At 38.9% G+C, this 22,745-nt stretch overlaps 1 protein-coding gene across 3 annotated transcripts in view; it reads left to right on the top strand.

Moving 5' to 3' along the window:
- The window catches only part of QSER1 (glutamine and serine rich 1), a 36,027-nt gene extending 15,381 nt beyond the window's left edge, over positions 1 to 20,646 (top strand). For 2 of the 3 annotated variants that reach the window (XM_042837237.1, XM_042837238.1), the window contains exons 4-13: positions 596 to 4,282; positions 6,773 to 7,062; positions 8,554 to 8,670; positions 9,272 to 9,405; positions 11,262 to 11,473; positions 12,048 to 12,185; positions 13,308 to 13,405; positions 14,767 to 14,919; positions 15,895 to 15,990; positions 16,569 to 20,646. In XM_042837237.1, the coding sequence (XP_042693171.1) occupies positions 596 to 4,282; positions 6,773 to 7,062; positions 8,554 to 8,670; positions 9,272 to 9,405; positions 11,262 to 11,473; positions 12,048 to 12,185; positions 13,308 to 13,405; positions 14,767 to 14,919; positions 15,895 to 15,990; positions 16,569 to 16,709 (5,066 nt within the window). In that variant the 3' untranslated portion in view covers positions 16,710 to 20,646. Of the gene's footprint in view, positions 1 to 245; positions 424 to 595; positions 4,283 to 6,772; positions 7,063 to 8,553; positions 8,671 to 9,271; positions 9,406 to 11,261; positions 11,474 to 12,047; positions 12,186 to 13,307; positions 13,406 to 14,766; positions 14,920 to 15,894; positions 15,991 to 16,568 lie in introns of those variants that run through there. The other variant, XM_042837239.1, reaches the window with a different exon arrangement.
- Positions 20,647 to 22,745: the final 2,099 nt, after the last annotated feature.

Here is a 22,745-nt window from a genome sequence, read left to right as displayed (position 1 = left end):
TTCCTTTAAGGGGGCTTACAAATCATTTATTTATTCATTCTATTGAAAGTTAAAGCCTTCCTATTAAGAATTACATACAGCTGTTGCGTTATATGCTCCAAAATGGTGTTTTGTATAAAGTGAGTTACAGAAGTATTGGAGAGAGTGAAATTGCTCTTCTAATTCTGTATTACAATTAGTATGATGTAATTTTGTCTGTTTACATTATGAGTGTCCAGAGCTTTTAATCAGTTGTCCTCTACTAGGAATTCCTTTTGAACTCGAAAGAGCCTTCAGTTTAAAAACAGAATTGTTCTTGTACCGTTTTTTAATCCAAAATTTGCATGATAAAGATGCAAGTTACTTTCCATGGGCAACCCACTGAAGGTATAGAATTTGGAATTCTTGCTGAACGTCACTTCTTGTTTTTGGAAATTACCCACAGTAAGTGCTTCTCTTTGTATGTTTTTTTGTTGAAAAGCATATTGATTCTAGGGATTGTTATATTTGTAAGTGTTTAAGATCTTGCAATGAAATAATTTATCCAAATGCAGAGTTGTAACTTGTAAAGCTCCCTTACGTTCTTCTTCCATTTATGTTTTCTGTTTCTTTCCAGGTATGCATTCCTCAACAGCCACAGAACTATTTGTTACTGGAGCGTTGCCAACCTCTGGAACCTTTCCACCAACATCTGCTTTATCAGCTTATCAGCATCCAAACACGTTCAGCAGTAGAAACTTTGCTACTACTCCTTCTCTTACTCTTCAAGATACTACTTTCAGTGCTACATCAAATGGCCTCTTAACTACCCATGATCCTTTATTACAGATCAAAACATCACAAGGCACTGTTCCAGCTGCTTTGACATTTGAGCGCCTCGGCAGTTCTGTTTTAAGTACCAGCGTACCACCTCAGTCATCAACGTATCGTTCTGCTCAAGAGTCTGCACCCCATCTTTTGCAACCTCAATTTAGTTTGCTGCCTTCAACCATTGGAGGAGCTCAGCAGGTTTCTCAGGCATACAGCACATCTGTCTTTACTGGTTCCACGGCTTCTATCGATAGAGCACTTCAGCGAGAATGTAGTGTTATTAAGCACCATCAGCGGCCTTCAAGTACTCAGCCTGTTCAGGCTCAATTGACTGTTTCACAGCATTCCTTACACAGCTATTTAACGAGTACAAGTGGAATTAATTTTCAGGATACGTGCAGGCACTCAGCGTTATCCTGCAGTCCAGTTGGAGATGTTACTCAGGTGAGCAATGGAGGACCACAGCAGAAGACTTCTCAAGTCACAGTGGAACTTGCTCAGTCTTATGCGTCTGCAGTTCCATCACCTGGCTTTCCATCTGCTTCTGCAGCAAAAGTGAAAAACTGTTCCACAAAACAGCCTCCAAGGTCAACGAAGACCCCCAAACCTCAGAGCATAGCTCCCCCCGTGCAGACACAAAGCTATGCTAAAACTGCACAAAACCAGAGTTCTGTCATCACAGGCCAAGCACAGATCTATTCTACAGCACAGCTGCCAAGTCTGTTGTCAGTCAGCCAGTCTCAAAATTATATTTCTTCCCAGGCTCAGAATGTGCCACCTGTCAGTCACCCGCAGGATTTCTCATCTAGCAAGGTTGAGAAGCTGCCCACATTGTACAAAACATTGACTTTTTCTGGGCAGTCACAAACTATTACTTCTGATAGCCAAACTCTAAGTTACTCCTCAGATGAGCAAGTTCTGACTTCAGTTCCAAATGAGAACTACTCTCCACAGACAAGGGAACTTTCTTCAGTCAGCCAATCTCAGAGTTACTCTTCTAGTCACTCTCAGGGTTTATCTCCAGTTAGCCAATCCCAAGTTAGCTTTTCATCTCAATCACAAGTTTTATCAGCTGTTAGTCCTTCAGAAAGCTATTCTTCAGGGCAGTCTTTAGCATTAACATCACCTTCTCTTCCCTTTTCTGCCTCTCCTCGGATACAGACTCTTCCAGCCTCAAGTCCCAATCAGAGCTATATTTCTTTGCATTCTTCCCAGAACGCTCAGTCGCAAGAATCCTCCTCCCCGCAGTCTCAAAAGTTTTTGCCATCTGTCCAGTCTCCTCCTTTTGTATCCCCAGCTCATTCACAGGCACTGCAGAACAGCAGGCCTTCCTCAGACACAAAAGCATACGTAAAAAGGAAATCAGACTCTAACTTATATGCATCATCAAAACAAGAGGAAGAGTTGTCAATGCAGGATATGCAGGCTTTGCAACGACAAGCTTCTCTTGAGTCTTCCACCCAAAGGCTAACCGATGAGGAGATCGGTGCTCAGGATGCATCCTATCGGGTCACGAAAGCAGATGACCGGTACTCTCAAAGCGTAATCAGAAGTAACTCTCGTCTTGAGGATCAAGTTGTTGGACTTACTCTTCAAGGAGCAAAAAAGGATGAGAGAATGGCTAATACTGTGGAACAGCTCTCCCAACATATTGGCCATATCACTAATTTAAGCCATGATATGAAAAAATCAGCTAATTTAATGCAATCAGCACAAGTAAATGTGAGTTCTAAAGAACTAAACCAGCAACATTCTCTTATGCATAAGGTACATGAAAGTAAAGCTTCAGAACAGCAAGGCCAGATCATTAGTACGACTCCGCAGGTGCAGCCCCATGCCTTAAGACATGGTCATCAGCTGTGTTTGCCTGGTGCACAGGTGCTTCTGGAGTCAACCTGTGACTTGCAGATCCTGCATCAGTCAATCCTGCAGTCGGGTTTAGGACAAGCAAAGGTACCACCGCAAGTGCAAAGAATACAGAGCCCTCAGCAGGTGGCGCATCCGTTCCTTCAGATGGATGGACATATTATTCAGAGCAATGGGGGTCATTCTCAGCAACAGCTTCATACCCAAAATTCGGAAGTAATGAAAATGGACGTTTCTGAGCCCTCTAAACCACTACAGCAACATTTGGCAACAAAAGATCATTTTACTCAGACAAATCAACACGATTCAAAAAACCAGTTTGTTTCTCTTAGTTCGATATGTTTCCCAGAATCGATGCTTCTCAGTGATGAGAGGAATATACTATCCAATGTGGATGATATCCTAGCAGCAACAGCAGCAGCCTGCGGAGTGACACCATCTGACTTTGCCAAATCAGCATCTAACGAAGAGGAGATCCGGTCTGTTGAAAACAGTGAGGAGTCTAAAACGCAGTTCCGATCAATGGATGTAAGGCACGTATCTTCTGGTTTCAGTGCCTCGTCTGCTGTAGTTGGAAAGCCAGCAAGCATAAATAATATTTCTCTTAATGGAGGCCAAATCACTATAAATCTTACACCGGTGTCAGCAATACAGACAAAAGCTGTGAACCTTAATCATCAGCACATTGATGCTTCTGATCAAAATGTACCAACAAGAATGACCTCTCCCACGCTTGGCCCTGGTCAGGAGGAGCAAGAACAAAGTGCTGTCCCAGTTAAGAAACAGTCTAGCATCAGTCGTGAATCGGAAGAGGATAACAATGTTTCTGCTGATGGTACACTGAATGCCAGAGACCTAGACTTTGTTTCAAGCGGTAAGAGTCTAAGTGAAGAAAGTGCTGCTTCAGAGAATGATTTTAATATGAGTGGTGACGATGGTACAGTAGCAGGTAACCAGTCAAAGGGTCCATTGCAATCATTGCCTGTGTCCCAAAGTGGGGCTGAGGAAGAATGCCAAGATTTAAGTCAGGGGAACTTTCAGAAGAAGAAAAGCAAAGGAAAAAGCCAAAACAGAAATGCTGCAGAAGAAGACAGTGCAATTCAGAAACAGGTAAAGAGAAGCGGACAGTGTAAACGTCAGAACTCGAGAGGAAACGACTCTTGTTTGATGTACTCTTCTCCTGTTTCTGAAAGTTGTTACGATACGTATCAGCATCAGGAAAGAATGAGGCAAAAAATTAAAGAAGTTGAGGAAAAACAGCCCGAAGTGAAAACAGGATTCATTGCATCTTTTTTAGACTTTCTCAAGTCTGGGCCTAGGCAACAGTTTTCAGCTCCGGCTGTGCGAATGCCAAACAGGACGAGGCGACCGGTTACTCACGTGGTTCGTGGCCCTTGCCTGCAGTCACCTACAAAGCCTATGCCAGCAGCAGCACCTGCAGCTTCTGAGGTCACTGGAGAAAGTCCAACGAAAAAAGCTGATGAAGAACTTAAGAAAAATTTAGAAACACTGCCTTCATTTTCTTCTGATGAGGATGATTCTGTGGGAGGTAACCACGATCTTCAGAAGAGCATCTCTACTGCGCTGTCAGCCCTGGATGATTCTTCTGACAGAAAGAACAAATCAGGTAAAACAGTTGCTGCTCGTGCGTACGTTGCTGGATTCTGTAGCTGACGGGGTGGAGAAGGGGATGGGGAAAGAAAAACCTTGGCTATCTTTAATTCAGGTAAATGTTTTGACTGACTTTGTTTTCATTTGAAGCCATAGAGAGTTGTGTTCAAAAGCTGTGCTGAGTATGACTTAAACTAATGTTGTGCACAGTTGGAAAATGTGTCAGTACATTTTTTCACGCTGCCTATGTAAGACTCTTCTAATGCTGAAAAACTACGTTAGCCCAGACTTGGAATTCTGTGTCTGTTCTCTCCTCTGTCTCAGAATGCTCAGTGTGATTGTCATCCATGAACCTCAACAAACCATCACATCCAGTGGTTTTAAGTGCATTTTCATAGCAAGAGAACTAGTGAATCACTGCTGTCAGCACAGGCTAAGTTCTTCCTGGGCAGAGTTAAATGTTTGCTTCCTATGATGCTCCAGCTGTACAGAAAATGTTTCTGAAAGCTTTTAAACTGAGTGCTGCTGAGTTAGCTAGCCATGTCTGAGATGGGAGCCTGTTTATTTCAGCAGTGTTAATCAGGAGTGTTGTATCAGGAGTGTTAATCAGGAGCAGTGTATCAGGAGTATTTCATGTTGATCTGTGGCTTGCAGAAGAACAAAAGCTGAGAAATGCTTTGGGCAGAAGGACAGGCAGCAACCACCAATGACAGCATTGGTCAGTTTTCCACTTGTTTGGCTTTTCAGTTCCACTTGTATTACATCTGTGCTATATGTTACACTTCCTGCAATCATAGCTTTTATTTGATGCTGATTTGTTTTGAGGTATTTTTGACATACAGCATATTTTTGCCTAACTAGATCTTGTCAGTGAAATTGATTTTCTCTGGTAAGCAATTAAAGGCTACCCGGTTGATCACGTAACTGCACAAGCAAATGTAAGAGAAATAAGCTCTCAATTTAAGAAGCATTTTAAAAAAGAAAGCAGTGACTTTTTTTTTCCACCTTGAAAGCCAAAATTTGGACAGCTCCATGGTTTGAACGTCTCTTTCTGATTGTCTTAACTGCGTGTACAGCCTCCGAAGGAAGGATTTCAAAGGTTGTCTTCTTTTTTGTTGCATGGGTATTTGTATTTGCAAGGCTTTGTTTTACAGTTGCTGTGATATCTTTATTATTAGTAAGGATGGCATATTTATGCTAGTAGATTCTTTAAATCAAGTTCCTGTTTTGTTGTACACAAGACTTTGTACGGAATACAAGATGTTTCATAATGACTTCTTTCCCACATGCTGGCGTTCTGCAGAATTTCTAGTAATTCCTTCCTCTCTGTGTTTGCACACAAATGTGGAAAGACAAAAATTAAAATGCAATCATTTGTGGTTAGTATGAAGTATATATATGTGTTTATTTGCTGTTCTGAAGAATATGTAAATATCCTTGGGGAACTGATAATGCTGTGTCTATTAAAGCTGTGACAGTCTTCAATGAACAAATAAAAATAACATATTTCTAATAACGGGACATGATGTATGCAGAAGAAAGTATTTCATGGCTTAGCAGTTTTTAGTGAATTGATGTAATGAATCTTCATGTGGTATCCAGCTTCTGTATTTGACGCAATAATTTGATATTTTAGTTTTATTATTTTTTATCAAAATGTTGCTTTTTTTTCTGTTTGTTTTCAACAAGTCAACAACTAACAGTCATTGCAAAATAACCGTAAAATGGCCTTTTTAAATTTGAAGGCAGTTTTCTTAGTGAAATTAGTAATTACCCTGTGGCTTATTTAACTTGATTTCTTTTTGATTAGCAAATAAATGTCGAATCTAATGTGTATAGAAGAGTACTAAGTAATACCTAACAGTGTCCTAATTTTTTTTCGGGTGGGAAAGAATGATCTTTTTGAAGGGTGGGAGTTTCCTTTGGCACTGAGATGTAGAGAAGAATTTATTTCTCTTCTCTCTATTTTCTTTCTGTCAGTTCTCAGTACTGCTTTTAACACTAACAGGTTGTCAGGGTATTACCCAAACTGCAACCTGAAACTTCCAGTTACGTTAGTACAAGATATAATTGATGAATGTTCAAAAGCTACAGGGCAAATGTTCTCATAGTTCATGTGTATTTCTTTCTCCTTAATCCAGTTTAAAAAGTCCTTACCTACCAGCAGACTGGAAGCACCATTCAGTGTTGTAAGTTTTGTCACACAGAGCACAGCAGTGTTTTTGTCAGACCTGCCTGTAGCTGTAAAGTTCTTTCCCGAGGCATTCTTTGTTGTTATTCCTAGATGCTGATAGATTTGAGTTGAATACAATCAGGGGTATATTAGCTACAACATTGTAATTTTGGTAATGGCTGAGTTGTGACCAAGTAAACAATCGTATGCAGCTCTTCGCACAGGTGTGTTGCTTAGAATGTATGCTTTTAATATGTATTGTAACAGAGAAAAGCAATCTAGTTCCCATCCACGTTGCTAATTCTTGATAACTTATTTATTTATTTGCTTCAGAAGCTGAAAAAGTGCCAGTCGTTTCTGCTACCTCCACTGCTGCCACAATAAAGCAGGAATTGCCACAGATGACATCTCCTGTAGTCAGTGTGCAGGAGAAAATGAGCTCAGCCGACTCCTTAAAAGCAGCTCAGCAGGATGCTGGGACCTGTGACCAGTTAGCAAAAATCCAGGCGACTGTTGCAATAGAAGGAGGTACTGAGGAGGAGAATACGGACAGTGGAGGAGAGGGCATGTACAGAGAGCGTGATGAATTCGTAGTGAAGATTGAAGATATAGAGACACTAAAGGTAATGTGAATGTTTCCTGTGAGCATGGGGAAAAAAACCAACCAAAATAAAACACCAGAAAACCTCCGTATTAACTTAGCTCCAATAAACTGCTGAAAAGGGGAAGGCTACAGATTGGTATTCTGCTCTGTTTGCTGCCGAGTTACCTTAAGAGTAACTTTCTAGCATGGGTTATGAATATATTTTGAATGTACGTGGCCCATTTTATCCATAATAATGCAAATCTCTGCCTAATAGAAGTTACTTCTATTAAAATTTGAAGTTACTTTTTTTTTTTTTTTTAATATAACAAAAATTTTCCATAGGCTATTGAGAGGCTTTTCTTTTTTTAAGATTGCATTGGGCTCTCAGGGCCAAGGTGCTGAAAAAATAACGCTGTTTTGTGGGCACTCTTGGAGTTGTCTTTTTTCTTTCTTGGGAGAGGTTCAGGTTTAATGGCTCTGTAGGTTTCAGTGGTTCCATTGAAATGGTTTCCACAAGCAACCAATACAGCTTTCACAGGAGCTTATAGGAGAGTTCCTTATTGCCTTTTTATTTCTTACTGTCATTCCATTTCCATTCTGGTGGATGCTTACCTTTTCTTTTGATCTTGTCATAGCCTGCAATTCTCGAATCAGTGCATGCTGGTATTTTTTATTACTTATCTGTATTTATCCTCTCCAGCCAAAGTTTTACATTAATTCGTGTAGCATTATCAAATTAGTGTCACCAGCTTTAAAAGAAAACGTTCTCTTGTCATTTATAAAGCAGTTCAGGTTTGGTGGATTTTTTTCTTCTTGTTATTTAGATGGTCCTTGGAAAGTGCTTCTATACTTGATTGTGTGTTTTCCAAAAAAAGTTTTTGAGTTAGTAATTTACAAATTCTCACTAGAGGTAATAATTTCAAACCTGCTTTCAACTGAATTTGTTTCTTTTTTAGTTATTTGAATAAGAAAAGTCTTCCAAAGTCAATTCGGGATTAAAGTTGAGCTGCATAGTTCAGTTCACTCATTTGTACTGAATGCTGCTTTTTCATGTTACCATGAGCATCACACTGTAATATCATAGAGACTACAGACTTCTGCTATGGAATTTCTAGGGACCGTGGAAACTTTTCTTGCTGCTTGTTGTGATTTTTGAATTTTTATTAGGAAAGTATTTAATAGAGCCAACGGGCATCAAATTTTAAGGAAGTGTCGTGTTTTAAAAACTGCAGTTTTGTGACTCAGTTGCAGGATCTGCTCGTTCTGACACTGAGCATAGGCAGAGCTGTTTGGCACAGCTTCATCCTCTGAAGGTGAAGTCTGTAGACCGTTATGCTTACTGTAGCACATGGCATGCTATCTCAATAAAAATGGCATGTAATAAGCAGTTGGAATCTGAATTACCTCTATTTCCATTTTATCCCCGGATAACTTGCTCAAAAGAATAAAAACAACCCAACCAATAGTGCACAAACACATGAGATAAGAACAAGTATTGTTATTAGCAAATAATTTTCTGTTCTTACAGCTTGCTTTGCAAACAGGAAAGGAGCCTCCAGCTATTTGGAAAGTACAGAAGGCCTTACTGCAAAAGTTTGTTCCTGAAGTGCGGGATGGACAGAGAGAGTTTGCTGCTACCAACAGTGTGAGTCTGAATGTTCTTTGGGAAGACTCTTGGCAACTAAATTCCTTGATGGAAGACTAGAAAGCAAAATCACGAGCAGTTCTGACACAACATCCTTAAAAGCATCCTTACAAAAAAAAAAAAGAAAGCTTTCTTCCTACTCTAAAATTATTTCAAAATATATAAATGGGTAGATTTGTGCAGATTCTTGGCTTTGGGGCATGGATTCTTTGTTATTGTTGACTCGGGGTGACGGAACAATTTTTCACAACTGGAATAAAGTGAGTGGAGGCAGGCTTGTGAACCAGCTGCTTTCTGTGGGAAGGATACATGTAGGGTAGAATTTCAACCAGTAGCCCTTTGGCAGCAGGTAATCCTGATAGCAGTAGACCTGTGGTTTATCAAATAGAGGGGCAAAAACAAAGCCCGAAGTACCTCTGGCCTCATTTTCTCATTATAAGCATTATTTGAAATCCATTGAATAATTCCTGTTCCTCAACTGCTGGGAGATGGCTCATCACTGTATGTGAACTGATTATTTTTAACGTTGTTCTTATTGTTTAATTATTAAACTAAATAATTCTGCTTAACAGAAGCACTTGAATGTTACTTTTTTTCCTAGTATCTTGGCTATTTCGGGGACGCAAAAACAAAATACAAACGAGTGTATGTGAAGTTCATTGAGAATGCAAACAAAAAGGAATATGTTAGAGTGTGTTCGAGAAAGCCACGAAGCAAGCCTGTACAGTCTGCAAGGTATTTTATTTCAGCTTGCTTTTTATTGTCATATTGTTTTTGTATTAGGAACCTATTTTAATAAACAAGGCTTACAACTCAGTGCTATTTTAATTCATCTTTGAGTGGAAACTGGAAACTGTATTTTGTTTTAAGAAACGAGGTATAAATTGCTGTTGTATCCAGACTTCCCTACCTGGAATCCATGGATTCTAATAATCATGAATTTCAGAGGTATTACAGCTCTGTATGCTGTGAGCTTTTGTGTTCTTTTGTACTGATGCTCAGCATGTGCCTGATAGAAGCCTACAGGCATAATGATTTTATTATTATTATTATAATTATTATTATTGCCATTTTCTCCTATCTTGTTGATTCTGCAAGTTAGATATGCTTTATAGATTGCTTTAGTGACCAACCTGACCCAGTACACTGTAAGTATGCTTGCAAAGGCCTTTGCTGCTGCGTTTTGTGTTGGCTGTACTTTTGCAAAAGATTATGGAATCTGCATTATGCAGCCTTTTCTGTGCTTAGTTCATTTCATCTTCCCACAGCTTCAGATGCTATCTGAGGCTTTTCCCTCTCTGTGGCTTTTCATATTTAATGTAGGTTTTTTTTTTAATCAGATGTTAATAAACAGCAATGAAAAAAAATAGCGTTGTTCTTTCAGGCAGTCCCTGGGTTTGTAAGTCCAGTTCTCTCAAAGAAGGCAGTTCCATCAGATAACTGATTTTATAAAATAATCGCAGTCTACTTAAAACTGCAGGGATTTGGGTACCTTTTTTTTCCTCTTGGAATACAGGAAACTGTTCCAGGACCTGTTTGTCCAGCACCCTGAAACAATATTGTCTTTTAGTCAAAATACCAGGATTAGCTTGTACCTGTATTTTCTCTTTCCAGTACAGTTTTTTGACTCTTATTTCTGCTTTTCCCTGATGTTGTTACTGCACTGATATATTTTGGGAGAGCCATCAGATTCCATTTTAGTATCACTAAGCTGGATTAAAGCCCTTCCACATTCCTCTTCTAAGGCAGGCTTTCCATTTCTCAAATCATCCCGCTGTCATCTATTGCTGACACCCATTTCAGTTGGAAGTCTTCCTTTCTGTCAGATGTCTGGAATTCACAAGATTCCAGAAGATATCAGCAGTGTTAATAGTACATTTCACTGCTTTCTCATTTGAGTGAGAAATTCCTTGGCACTTCCCAGACATTCCCATTCCCATTCATCCCATATTCTCAAAGCTGTATTGCATTGGTACTTAGCAACTGACTACATCACACAGTTTTCTTCTGTTGTTTCCAGATGATGAGTTCTCAGATTATGATAAATTTCTACTGGTCCTAAAATACAAACTTTCCTGATTGTTTTCCTGTCTTGTTTGCTAGGAATTGAAAGGGGAGGAGTTGTCTTTGTCCTCCTTGCAATCCTACCTGGTGCTTCTACTGGAAGTACCATCTTTGTATTGATACAGTATTCCAAATTCACTTTGTCATCCGAGGTCATTAATTGCTATTATTTGTTCAAGTCTGTCAAGTCTGAATTTTTTTTTTGTTATGGTCTGTTTTAATATTAGTCCCAATATTCTGTAGCTTGTAAGTTCTTCTGATTCTGGGCAATTTGAACTTGCTGTGCTTGTTGTCTAGCTATACAGTTGACACACCATTTAGTTATAGATAATTGAGAGTAATTATTGAGCATCATATTAAAAAAATGTGGCATTATAGTGCATATGTCCTAGTTACACATGACAGCAAAATAAGTGTATATAATCCACAGGGAATATCTCATGGTTAAACAAGCCAGCAGCTCTTCCCTTAAATTGCAGGCTAGTGTGGTAACTGTTTCAATAAAGATGTCATTCATACTGTTGCAGGACTATTCATTGCAAACCCAGTAGCAGCAACAACAAAGCACCTGATCCACCGCCCCCAAAACCAGCAGCAACAAAGGTCTCTTCTGTGAAACCCAAAGCTAAGCAGCCGAAAGTAAAGGCTGAACCACCTCCAAAGAAAAGGAAAAAGTGGAAAGAGGAATTCTCGTCTTCCCAGTCTGATTCTTCACCCGAGGCCCAAAGTGAAGAAGATGGTGAGTGACACGCTATGGTTAGCATCTCAGCCTATTGGAACTAACTGCAAATAGTCTTGTGGAAAAAGTCTTGCCAGTTGTTCTTAGTAGCCTCATGGGGAAAACAAATTGATTAATAAACGAACTTGAGTGTGCTGTGCAAAATGGAGTGCAACAGCTAACCTCATCTATCATTTATCAATTCAATATATTTTTACTGCTTCAATGCCAAGCCTGAAGTAACTCGATGAAGTTCTTTGTTATCCCTTTCCTATAAGGCTTTCATCTACAATAATGGAAAAATAAATGTCTACATCTTCTAAAACACAATCGTGTGAATACAGATAGGTGAAATTGTTCATACAGCAACAGCAGCAACAGCAGTGTACCGTCTGTACCTAATTTGTTGTTTGTACCTGTTTCGTTGTGTGCTTAGTTTCGCTGTAATTTCTGATCGCAGTGGATTTTAATCTCTTGTGATACCAGTAGGGGTCACTTATGTTTTATGAGAGGGAGCCTCCAGTTTTCAGGAAAGCACAAAATATTTGTGGAATACTTAGGAAAGAAAATTCACCCTATTCCCATTAATTTTCAGAGCTTGTACCTCCGCCTCCATTTGTGACTCGCTTTCTGAACACAAGAGCTATGAAAGAGACCTTTAAGAGCTATATGGAGTTGCTTGTTAGCATTGCCTTGGATCCAGACACAATGCAAGCCTTGGAAAAGAGCAATGGTACAGTATGTTTAAAATCTGTGTGATTTTGTTAGATTTTTGCGCTTGGGTGTTTTGTATTTGTTTCTTTGTTTTGTTGTCCTATTTACTTAACGTTTGTGATATATTTACTGCTTGTGTAATGACACAAATTCAGATTAGGGTAGGTGCACACACATACATAAATGTATCTGTCAGCACTGTCTATTTGAGGAATCAAAGTAACTCAGAAATGCTGTTTGTCAGGTTTGACTTGTCAGATCTGAGCTCTTTTTTTTATTGTCTTTTAAAATCCTAAAAACATTTATTTCAAATTACAGTGTTTCAGGTATGTGCTTTTTCTTGTAGATAAATTGCCATATAACTGGGTAGTTTTGAGTCTTTCTGACATTAAAAATTCTGGCTTTCATGCTTCAAAACTTTGAAATTCTGTTCGAGGACAGTTGTATTCTATTTTCCCATGAGGGAGGAAACTTCTGATGGACTTATTACTGTGGTGGATTCCAGAAGACAAAATTCAAAATTATTCTATTCCTCAAAAATTAGCAAAACACTCATGTGGAGTTAAAGGTTCCAAAAAAACAGTCATTTCACCTGCTGAGTTGCAGTTGCTGTTTTCCACTATATTAAGCTCACCTGTATTTAAATGAACCAATTTTCTAGACAGTTCTTTCCCATTTTGCTCTGGTTGTGCATCAGTGTACTTACGACCTCAAGGATCTACATACCCTGTTTGTTATGTCAGTAGTCCCACTCAAAGCAAAGACTTGGTCTTTATAAACAAGAGTCCCCTTATATCAGAGAATGTCAAAAACATGCATTCTGTTTTCATAAAACTGCCAATTTTATTGTTTAGAAAATGGCTGAAGATTATATTGCTCTCTCTTGACTTTTTCCATTTAGCAAAGGAAAGTTGGAGAAGGATCTGAACAGCAGCCAGCAGTTAACCTGCATGGTACCTACACCACTGTCTGACTCTGGGGGGAAGAAACCTCAGTCTTGTAAAGTCTGTGTATGAATAAATTGCATTATTATTGAGTTCTTCTACCTACTGACATAAAAAGTAGAATAGATTGGATAGGTGTTGTCTCATTACTGTGTGTCTCTTAATAATCACGTGTTACTTTTTAAACTGTCATTTAGATGAGCTACTTTTGCCTCACATGAGAAAAATTGATGGCATGCTGAATGACAATAGGAAAAGGCTGCTTTCCAAATTGCGCCTGGATAATACTTTCAAGGTATTCCCTTTGAATTCTAAGCTTTTCACAGTAATGCTGTAAGCCAGTCATTGAATGCAGGCACGACTAAAAACCCAGAAGGCAAATTTGTAACAGAAGTGAGTAAGGATTTGAAAGAGAGATGCTATAAATGCAGTGCTTGTGTGTGACATCTGGAGAACATTTCTGATCGAGGTGTTTATACCACTAAGGTGAAGTTCTGGATTTGCTTACTATGCTTTCTCATTCATTTTCAAACTCTCCTCCTTCTAAGCTTCTCAAGTTTGCCAAAAGAAAGTCTGTCTGCTGTCCTTCTAGATCGGCCGGTTAAGTGATTTTATTACTTAAAAATCCTAATACAGTTGTACCCTAATTAGCTGTACTGTGGAGCAGATGTCTGGACGTGTGAAAGAAAAAGTGATCAGAGTAGCTTGAAGCCCAGACAGAATGATCAAAGAACAACTCATTTGTGAACTGTTGGACACACGGGGAAGGGCTGCATGTTTTCAAAACATAACACAGAGCCTCAGAGAGGCAGGATATATTAGCCCTCCATTTTTGCTTTTTGTTTGTGGTAAAAATTCTGTGAAGTTTCTGTTAGTAAAATGCTTCTTAGCTGATGTGTTTAGACTTGTCTGTGCAGAGAAAGAAGATAGGCCAATTAAAGTAGGCTATTTCTAGAATTCTAGTTACATTCCCAACACACGCAAAATGAGAAGTTGCTTATTATGTTTTTCCTCAGTTTAAGGGAAAATAATAATAGTGCCTTCTATAATGCTGGCGTATAATTAACACTTCTTTTTTGGTTGGAGTTCATAACATGGAGTTCATGTGATAGCTTTGCTGTGTGTTCACTTAGAGGCATCCTATCAACCGTATCTCTAAAGTTAGCTTCAGCCTAAATTTCACAATAGCAGCTCAGGAAGTTGATGGAGTTGTGGGTCTAAGCTAAGGAATCTGCTTGTGATGTAAACTGCAAGATAAAAAGCCCTTTATGTTTGTCTTCTGTTATGAAAGTACCAGCTTGTACCTGAGTTAATATTCTGTCCGAAAAATGAAAGTTAATGAAACAATAATGCTTGCCAACGTGTTTGTATTGGTGAGGAAAGTGTTTGATATTCCTGTAAGATTCGGGTTAATCTGACAAGGATTAAGCCTGCTTGTATTTCAGCTGAATGAGGCAAAAATAAGTGAAAAATGTCATTATCTTGAGTATCGCTCAGTTGGAATATGCACTAATAAGCATGGATAAAACGATTGTTTTTCCACTGCGTACAGTGGATGCTGTGTTACTGAACAAATCAGACACTGAAGTTGGCAGTCAGTGGGTGCCCATTCTTGAATTTTTCACAATCCTTTTTCTTTATGTGCTCTCTTTAAAGAGCGCTTTGGAAATCTTTCCTGAACTCACAGTGATCACTCGGGATTCTAAGACAAAAAGCGGTGGAGCATCTGTGTCTAAGATCAAAATGAATGGTAAAGCTTACAACAAGAAAACACTGAGGGCCTCTAAATCAACCACTAAATTAGCACAGGTGAGTGTTCAAGGGTTTGCTGCTGCCACCATCTGACCTGGAATGTGATAACCGTGTGTCTGTGTAAAACACTGTTTTGTGTATTGGGCTTTTTTACCTAAAATCTTTGTTGAATGAAATGCTTTCTCTGTTAAAAACAAAACAAAACAAAGGTTATATTCCAGTGGTTATTATATTCCAAAGTTATAGTCCATAAAATATAATCAAACATTTCAGAAGGATTCCCCTACTTGAATTCTTGAACTGCAGTATGTTGTTTGCATGTCTCTTCTATATTTAGACCCAAATGCTCTTATCCTGCATATTTATACATCTATACATTTTACACATTTATACATTTATCCTGTGTATCTATACAGGAAGCCTTCTGTGTCATCCACTCAAGTTTGCAGAAAGACAAAGTAGCAGTGCTGCCTCTCTGGTGCAGGCAGTAACTGGTCTGTGTAGTTGGATGGGAAGGGAGAAGCTTGAGATTACGCTTTGTTTCTGTAGCATTCCTGGAGAGACCCTATGATTGGGTTTTGCTAAGTACTGGCCCATTCCTGACTCACAGGGGCAAAAGGTGGCTGAATAAATCACATCTAGTAGAGCTGATCTGTACTTAGCTAAAGCACAGTCTGTATGCTTTTGTGCAGTACGGCTGTTTTGATAGGAAGTAGTTAACCTTCCTGTAGTAGTTGTCAAAGTGGTGTCCTACTAGTCCTGGACTTCAGTCGCAGTGCATTGGAAGCACTGAAAGCATTCTCAAAGCTGGTTTTAATAAAATGATTTTGTAGGGAACGTGGAGGTACGAGATAATGAGAATGACATAGTATAAATTGCAGCGTACCAGAATATGTCACAGCAAGTATTTGAATGAAATGTTCCATTTCTGAACTGTTGATAAAAATTACTTACAGAATGACGTGCCTGTCATGTCTCTGTCTTGAGACATAACGTGAATTTCCCTGAAAAAAACCCCTTTTGTTTTTGCAGGAGTTTACGGTAGATCCAGAAAAAATACAGCTGTATTCTTTGTATCACTCACTCCATCATTACAAATATCATATATATCTGACATGTAAAGAGGAGGTAAGTATTGCTGTTTTTCGGAGATATTTTTACAGTTGTTTGGGAAGTCGAGGTACAGAGGCACTGTTGTACTCTTGATAAGTGACTATAGATTGCCATAGGGAAATAATTAAATCCACAAACAGAAGGGTATGGCGAGTGCATGTGGTGCCCCTGAAGGTCACTGCTGCTCGTGATGAGGCTGATGAGGTGAGGTTGAAGAAGTTTGTGTGGAATCGGTTTGCATCAGAGTTAGATTAGCATTCTTCACTGTTCTTCAAGCAAATTAAATTGATTTCAGTAGCTTATGTAACTGGTGAGATCTAGGAGCTACTCTTCTAATGCCCACTGCAGTCTATTCTTCTACAAATTCTTGATTGAAATGTTCCAGGTAGCAGAACCACAGGAGTTGAGGTCTGGCTCAGCACTTAATAGAACAGTCTGAGGAGGGTTTTTCTTTGTTTTTAAAGCATAAAGGTTTTCTTCTGAAGAAGGGTTGTATTTATCTACAGAGTGTTACATAAAAACAAAAAACCTGACAGACTGGCAGTCTCATATGTTTATATGTATACGCATTTCTCTCTTTCTCCTCAAAATAGATTTCTTCTGTTCAGAAGAAAAGTGCAGATCTAGGACAGGAAGAGATTGTGCAGCTGTGCATGAAAAATATGAAATGGGTGGAGGATCTTTTTGAGAAGTTTGGTGAACTTTTGAATCGTGTGCAGCAGAAATGCTCATAACAGAAATGTATTCCAAATCTCACATTTTTCTTCGGCACTAATCTGATGGAACAGAAAGCTCAGAGAGGCTCTGATTTCTTTTACAAAGCCAGCCTGCGTTCTTGTTCATAGGCAGTTGTATTTCTCTTTATGGAACTTTGTGCCTTGGCTCTTGCTAAGGAAAAGTGATGCTGCCAAGGAAATCAGCCCTTTGGAGATGGAACTGAACGTAAACCTAACCACATTTTTAACCTGGAGAATTATTTTTTTTCTTTTTTGTGAACTATCGGATAACTTAGTTTTATTTTCAGAAATGTTTTTGACAAATGATAAAGCATGCACTACATATTCTTTTTTTCTTTATTGCTAAAAAGATATCAACACTTAAAATACGACAGATTTTTCCATCTCTGACTAAGCAACAGAAAAGTCAGCATTGGGGTACATGTGTCTGGCTACCAAACTGAGCTTTGTACATCTTGTGAGCAGAGCCGGAGCGCCATCAGTTTCTGTGAACATGTGTTGCCATCATCAAACCCAGAAATGTCATTATGCTTTATGGACTCCTTTTACTATTGTCATGTTCAGGAGACTGAACGTGGAGTTGGTGCAATCCTATGACTGCTTTTTTTGTGTGTCAAATTATATTGTAATGAAAGACAATGACCTTAACTATTTTCCCCATTTTGAAGAAAAAAAAATATTTTCCTTTATACAGTGTTTTTTTTTTTTTTTTCTTTTGGAAAAAAAAATTCAATTGTACATTTTATCTCACTAATAGTTGTATTTTTCACAGAGAAAATATTGTGGTTAAAATTGTTTCATGTATCTTTGTAATACTTTCCATTGTTTCCAGTAAATCCTATTCATTTATGTTGATTTCGTATTGTAAACTATGTATCTCGAGGTAACCCTTTTGTTTATACAGGTTTGCTTCAGTGTTAACCAGAATAATGCATACTAGACTAGTTTTGCTTTAAGTGTAGTTGTGTTAGACACTGCAAGTATCTTCTGACACATGAAAATAAATTTCTTACTAAACTAGCACTTGATTAACTGAGAGTTTAAATGAGGAACTACTATATCTTGGTCAACGAAGATTGCTGACTGAATAGACTACATGCAGTGTTAAACACAGCTTACCTAGTTGTCTGTAGAACTGGCAGTTGCAGAGCTGTTCTCTCTTTGGTGCCTTTCAAGTCTTCAGACCTTTTCTTGTAGCTTTTTTTGTCCCTCCGGTTTAACAGTAGTGCCACTAGTCATTCTCAGACAATGAATGTAATGGGCTGTAATCAGGAGAACATTTTCTTTAAATTTGCCAACAGAATGCCTTACTGAGTCATTCAGAACGGATATTTACTGGGGTCCTGGAAAAAAGAAAAAAAAAACTCGTGGTGTTCTTTTCCAGATAACATAGGAAAAAATAATTCCTTTATCTTCTAACTGCCACTTAGTGCCTTAATTTCAGCCAAGAAAGCAGGGTTCACTATTCATTGGCCAAATGAAATAATGTTCATTGCCATGTGACCTTTTTTCCTGTTGTCTGTTTTTATCCTATTTAGTTGTTAAACGTTCATTAGACTTTAGAACTATGAAGAGTTTAATGAATAGATGTAAAAATGCAATTATTTGATCTCGAGTAATCAAATAGGTTTGAATATTAAAGTATGTACAGAATTTTAGCTGATTAGTTTTAGAACTGTATAGGATGTTTACCATATTTCCAAAGCTATTTGTCTTTTAAAAGCAATAATTCTCATTTAAAACTTGTATGCAGACTACAGTGAACAGAGATGGTGTCACCTCTGCCTTTTTTAAAGCCTCGTCATAACGCGGCTGCTTTAAAAAGGGAGGTCGCTATCGAGTTAAGAGATGCGTTGTGCTACTGTGATGTCTTTATAATCAAGGAGAGTGAAATGGGCTTTTATTTAGGAAGAACGTGCAGAATGTCAGAGCAGTTGTGAAGCTAATTCATTTTTTCAGAGTAAGGAAGGGTAGACATGAGCCTTGGAGGCTTGCGGTTGTTTCAGTCGCGCTGTGTTGAACGCGGCAGGAGCCAAAGCCTGTGGTTAACACGTGAAGCAGAGCTGCCAACGTCAGTGGCCATCAGCTAAAAATGGGTTTGCTGTAAATACGCCAACTGGAGACGTGGTAGCTCTGTGCCTCTTGTGCCATTTAATCTATAGCATGAGTTCCCAAATTTATTTAGGGTATTCCCTTATTGGAGGGACAATGGCAGCAGCAGTTCCCGGCTGCATAGATACAGGAGAGGCATTAATTGCACACGTGGTGTTCTGTTGGCCCCTTTCGGTGAAACAACAGAGTTTGGGAGTTCCTGGGCTGTGTTGCTAAGGATGGTTAGGGTGCAGACTGAGGGAACAGGAGTTGTTGTCTCCTTGACTGTAAAGAACTCATCGGACTCTTTGTCTCCTTTCCCTCCCTCATATGACTGAGAGCAACCAACAGAGAAATCTTTTTGCTTTCTGAAAGATTTCTACACCACTTTACAGCTCTCTAGAGTTCTGAATCTAGAAGTAGCTTTAGGAAACTGGTTGTTTTCATCCAAGTCCTTAGAAACTGAAGAAAAAAAAGAGATGAGAGGGTTTTGGAGCAGTTTGTCCCCATTTAATAGGAAGGTGAATTCTGGTGACGACCATCTAGATAAGTAAATAAAGATGGCCAGGATGCTCTGCAGTGCTGGAGAGGATGACCTGGCTGATTTTTGGCTGGATTATTCCCCAGCCCAGTTAAACAAGCCCTGTGCCTGTAGAGGAAAAACTTGTCTAACTGCCCCAGACTACTGCAGATGTAGCAGAGCTGCCATCTTTGTCGTGGGCTACAAAAATGGTGGCTGGATTTATTAGTTTACCATTGAGGATGAATAAAAGCACAGAACTCTCAAGTGTGCAAAGGATCATAAACAAGAACAAAGTTTTGTTAGTGGGTCTGAAAAGGTTTTTTTTATACTGAAGCAAACTTAGAAAAAATGTCAATGTACAGATAATTCTTCTTGCACAAATACTTTGTTGCATTTTAGATAACTGCACCCACAGCTCCAACTTCTGTCTTCTTCTTGAAGCAACAGTGACGTCCTTATCCTTGAATGTCTAACAGTGGAAACTGAGCACTCACATCTGCAAGAGAAGATGCACTAGGAAGGAAGAGAACCCTCTTTAGACTATGAATTAGCAAAGCAGAAATTAAACTAATTGTGCGATGAAACTTTTTATTTCCACTGTCATTTCCTTTAGTATGGCATCCCTGTTTACGTTGGGTTTGCTTTGTATTGAAATACAGTATTTCTCTTAAAGGCAGGTTTTCTTTGAGATGCTACTTCCAAAGTTTTGCTAGCAAAACATCGGAGACAAAATTGGATTGAAAAACTGTGTCTGAAAATGGCTAAGGACTTCAGGATCTTCAGAGCTCTGCGACGTGTATCGTATTCTTATGTTGTCTAAATGAAATACTACTTTTTAAAAAGGCAAATCTTACAGGCTGTCTTCCAAGTAAATGATTTCCGTAAGGGAAATATATTTTAAATATTATTTAAATATTTACTACTATTTAAAACGATTTTAAAACAGAAGAGCTAAAACTACGGTCACAAAATGTCGGTGTGTCATTGGTCATTTCATTGCTCACTGCTAACACAGGACGTTCGGTCTGTCACACACACGTGCATGGCAGTGTGCACGTTCTGTCATATCTTATTGTTTAAGCTACTCCTGACATGTCATTGTTAACACATGCATGTTTTCTGCATATCTCCTCTACGTATGGGAAAAAAAACAAAAAAAAAGAAGCTAGGGCTAATAACAGACACTTTATATGTTCTTAGTCCAGATTTTCAGGTGGTCCGTAATACAATGTATGGAAATGTGAAAAAGGACACATTTTTGTACCATTTGTGATGTTATTAACTAAACCCATTAAAGTGAAAACACTTTTTAAACAAAAACCTCATAATTCTCAGTCGTTTCTTATTAAAATGCTGAGACTTGAAAAGTTGGTTTGTTGGGGAGAAAATGGCAATTTAGACTGTTACGATCTCAAGATGAAAAAATGCAGTTCTAGTTCTTTTTCACTGTATAACGTGGGTAAGGAACTCGTTTTATATTTCTGAGTGCTTCACATTCATTTTCACAGTCTATCTGCCAGTTCTTAAACTGATGTGAGAAACGAAGAGCCGGAAAAGAAATGTCTTCTGTGATTCTGTTGCTTTATTGCTATCCTGTTTTATTTGCGTTCTTTCTTTCTTACCTAGAACGCTGTCTGTGTGTATGTACAGGGAAAAATGGTGCTGGAGGGTTTTTGTCTTTCCTCCTGCCCCCTTCACTTAAAGGGAACTGCTCCAGATACTTTCTTGGGAATGTTTTTGCTGTACACAGGGGGCTGAAATCCCATATAATCTCATTGCTGGCCATAAGATAAATGGTATGCGTTCTCTGAGCCACTTACTTGAAGGAAAAAGTGAATGTGAAGGGCTAAAATATTTTTATAATGGTCCTTTGTGTAAGAGCTGCTTCCCAAACCAATGCTTATTCTTCCACAGGTGTTTCCAGCTCAGATTATTATCAGATTAAGTCTCTGTTGACTTCTTTTTATTCTAGGTGTATTACTTGAAAACCTGTATAATTGGAGTATATGCCACAGCATTTGGAGCCTGGGAGGCTGGCGACAGCAAGAGCTTTCAGTATAGTTGTGTTACTTTGCATCATCCTCCTTTCTACCTGTGGTGCCTGCTAATATGATTTCTTTGTGCATTACTTATCACATTTTTACAGCAGCAACAAAGCAAATGCTGTGATCACTGAATAAAAGCTGAAGCACCAGTGTTTGGTCATGCAGTTAGGTCACATTGGTAACTTATTCAGAGCTCTGGGAGAATGAGGATTTCACTGAGTAAAGCAGCCTTGGTGGATTCTGAAACCTTCCAACTTTCTGCTGTTGGTCGACATATCGAAATTATTATTCTTACAACTTTGGTAACAGAACAAAGAATAAGAGAATGCTTTTTATTTGCTTCACTGCAAAGTCCAACAGTTGATAAACAGCCAGAGAGATAGTGTGACTACACTGAATGGACTTTGCACAAAAGAAGCTGAAGATAAAGCTTACGCATGAGAATCCAAGTGCTGCAATTCTGGAACCAGCTGGTCAAACAAGAGGGGAAAAGAAAGAATTATTTTTTCATTCTGCGAGTTAGTGACAAGGCTCCCTGCAGGCAGTGCTTCCAGAGCTCTTTCTCATCCTAAACTTAGGAGCCTGACAAAACATGACATAGGTTTTGACTGCTGCACATTGTACAGTAACATAAAAAGTGAATTATGGACTAATGCAAAAAAAAAAAAAAAACCACCAAAAACACAAAACCCACAAAAAACCCAACTCATTGCTCTAGAACACAAGCCTTACACTAAGTGTAAATGGTGATAGAATTGGTACATAGTTTTCTGAATAAGTGAAAATAAGTGGTCAACATCAGGAATTCACTTATGGTTGATAAATCCATCTAGAGTTCTTGCTCTTTCCTCTTTTTTTTTAATCTGCTACTGCTGTCCTGTTCAGCAGGTGCCACTGCTGGCTGCTTACTCCAAGAATACGGGCCATGAAACTTGTCCCTGCAAGTTTAAGTTACCACCACGCTGCTTCAGCTGGAAATCACCACTGCTTATTTGGCTTGAGCTCGGGTCCTCCACAGCTGTGTCAATTTGTGAGAACAGCTCTTGAATCACTTTGTGGATTTACCTAAACCCACATTCAGTTAAGCTAATGTATTTGGGTTTGTGCTGCAATGTTCAGTCAGGTACTTTAGCTCACCTGTGAAACAGTAACTCCCAACGGGGCAGAGCAGAGGGAACCTTCTGGCATATCAATTACTTGTGTCTGATGGTGCTCCACTCTGCGCCTTCTGGTGGATCAGGTTTCTGGAGCGCAGGTGACAGCGAATCTTTACTGCTGTGCAAGGAGCCTTTACCCAGACAGTGCTGCTGGGACCATGCTACACTGAGCACATTTAGCCATACTGCATTCAGTCTCTGCTTGTAAAAAAAGAAT

The sequence above is a fragment of the Centrocercus urophasianus genome, unplaced genomic scaffold (genome assembly GCF_019232065.1).
Source record: "Centrocercus urophasianus isolate 14NV4802_14NV808 unplaced genomic scaffold, USGS_Curo_1.0 seq_7, whole genome shotgun sequence".
In the NCBI taxonomy this organism is placed as follows: domain Eukaryota; kingdom Metazoa; phylum Chordata; class Aves; order Galliformes; family Phasianidae; genus Centrocercus; species Centrocercus urophasianus.
This window is presented reverse-complemented; position numbering and strand designations above follow the sequence as displayed.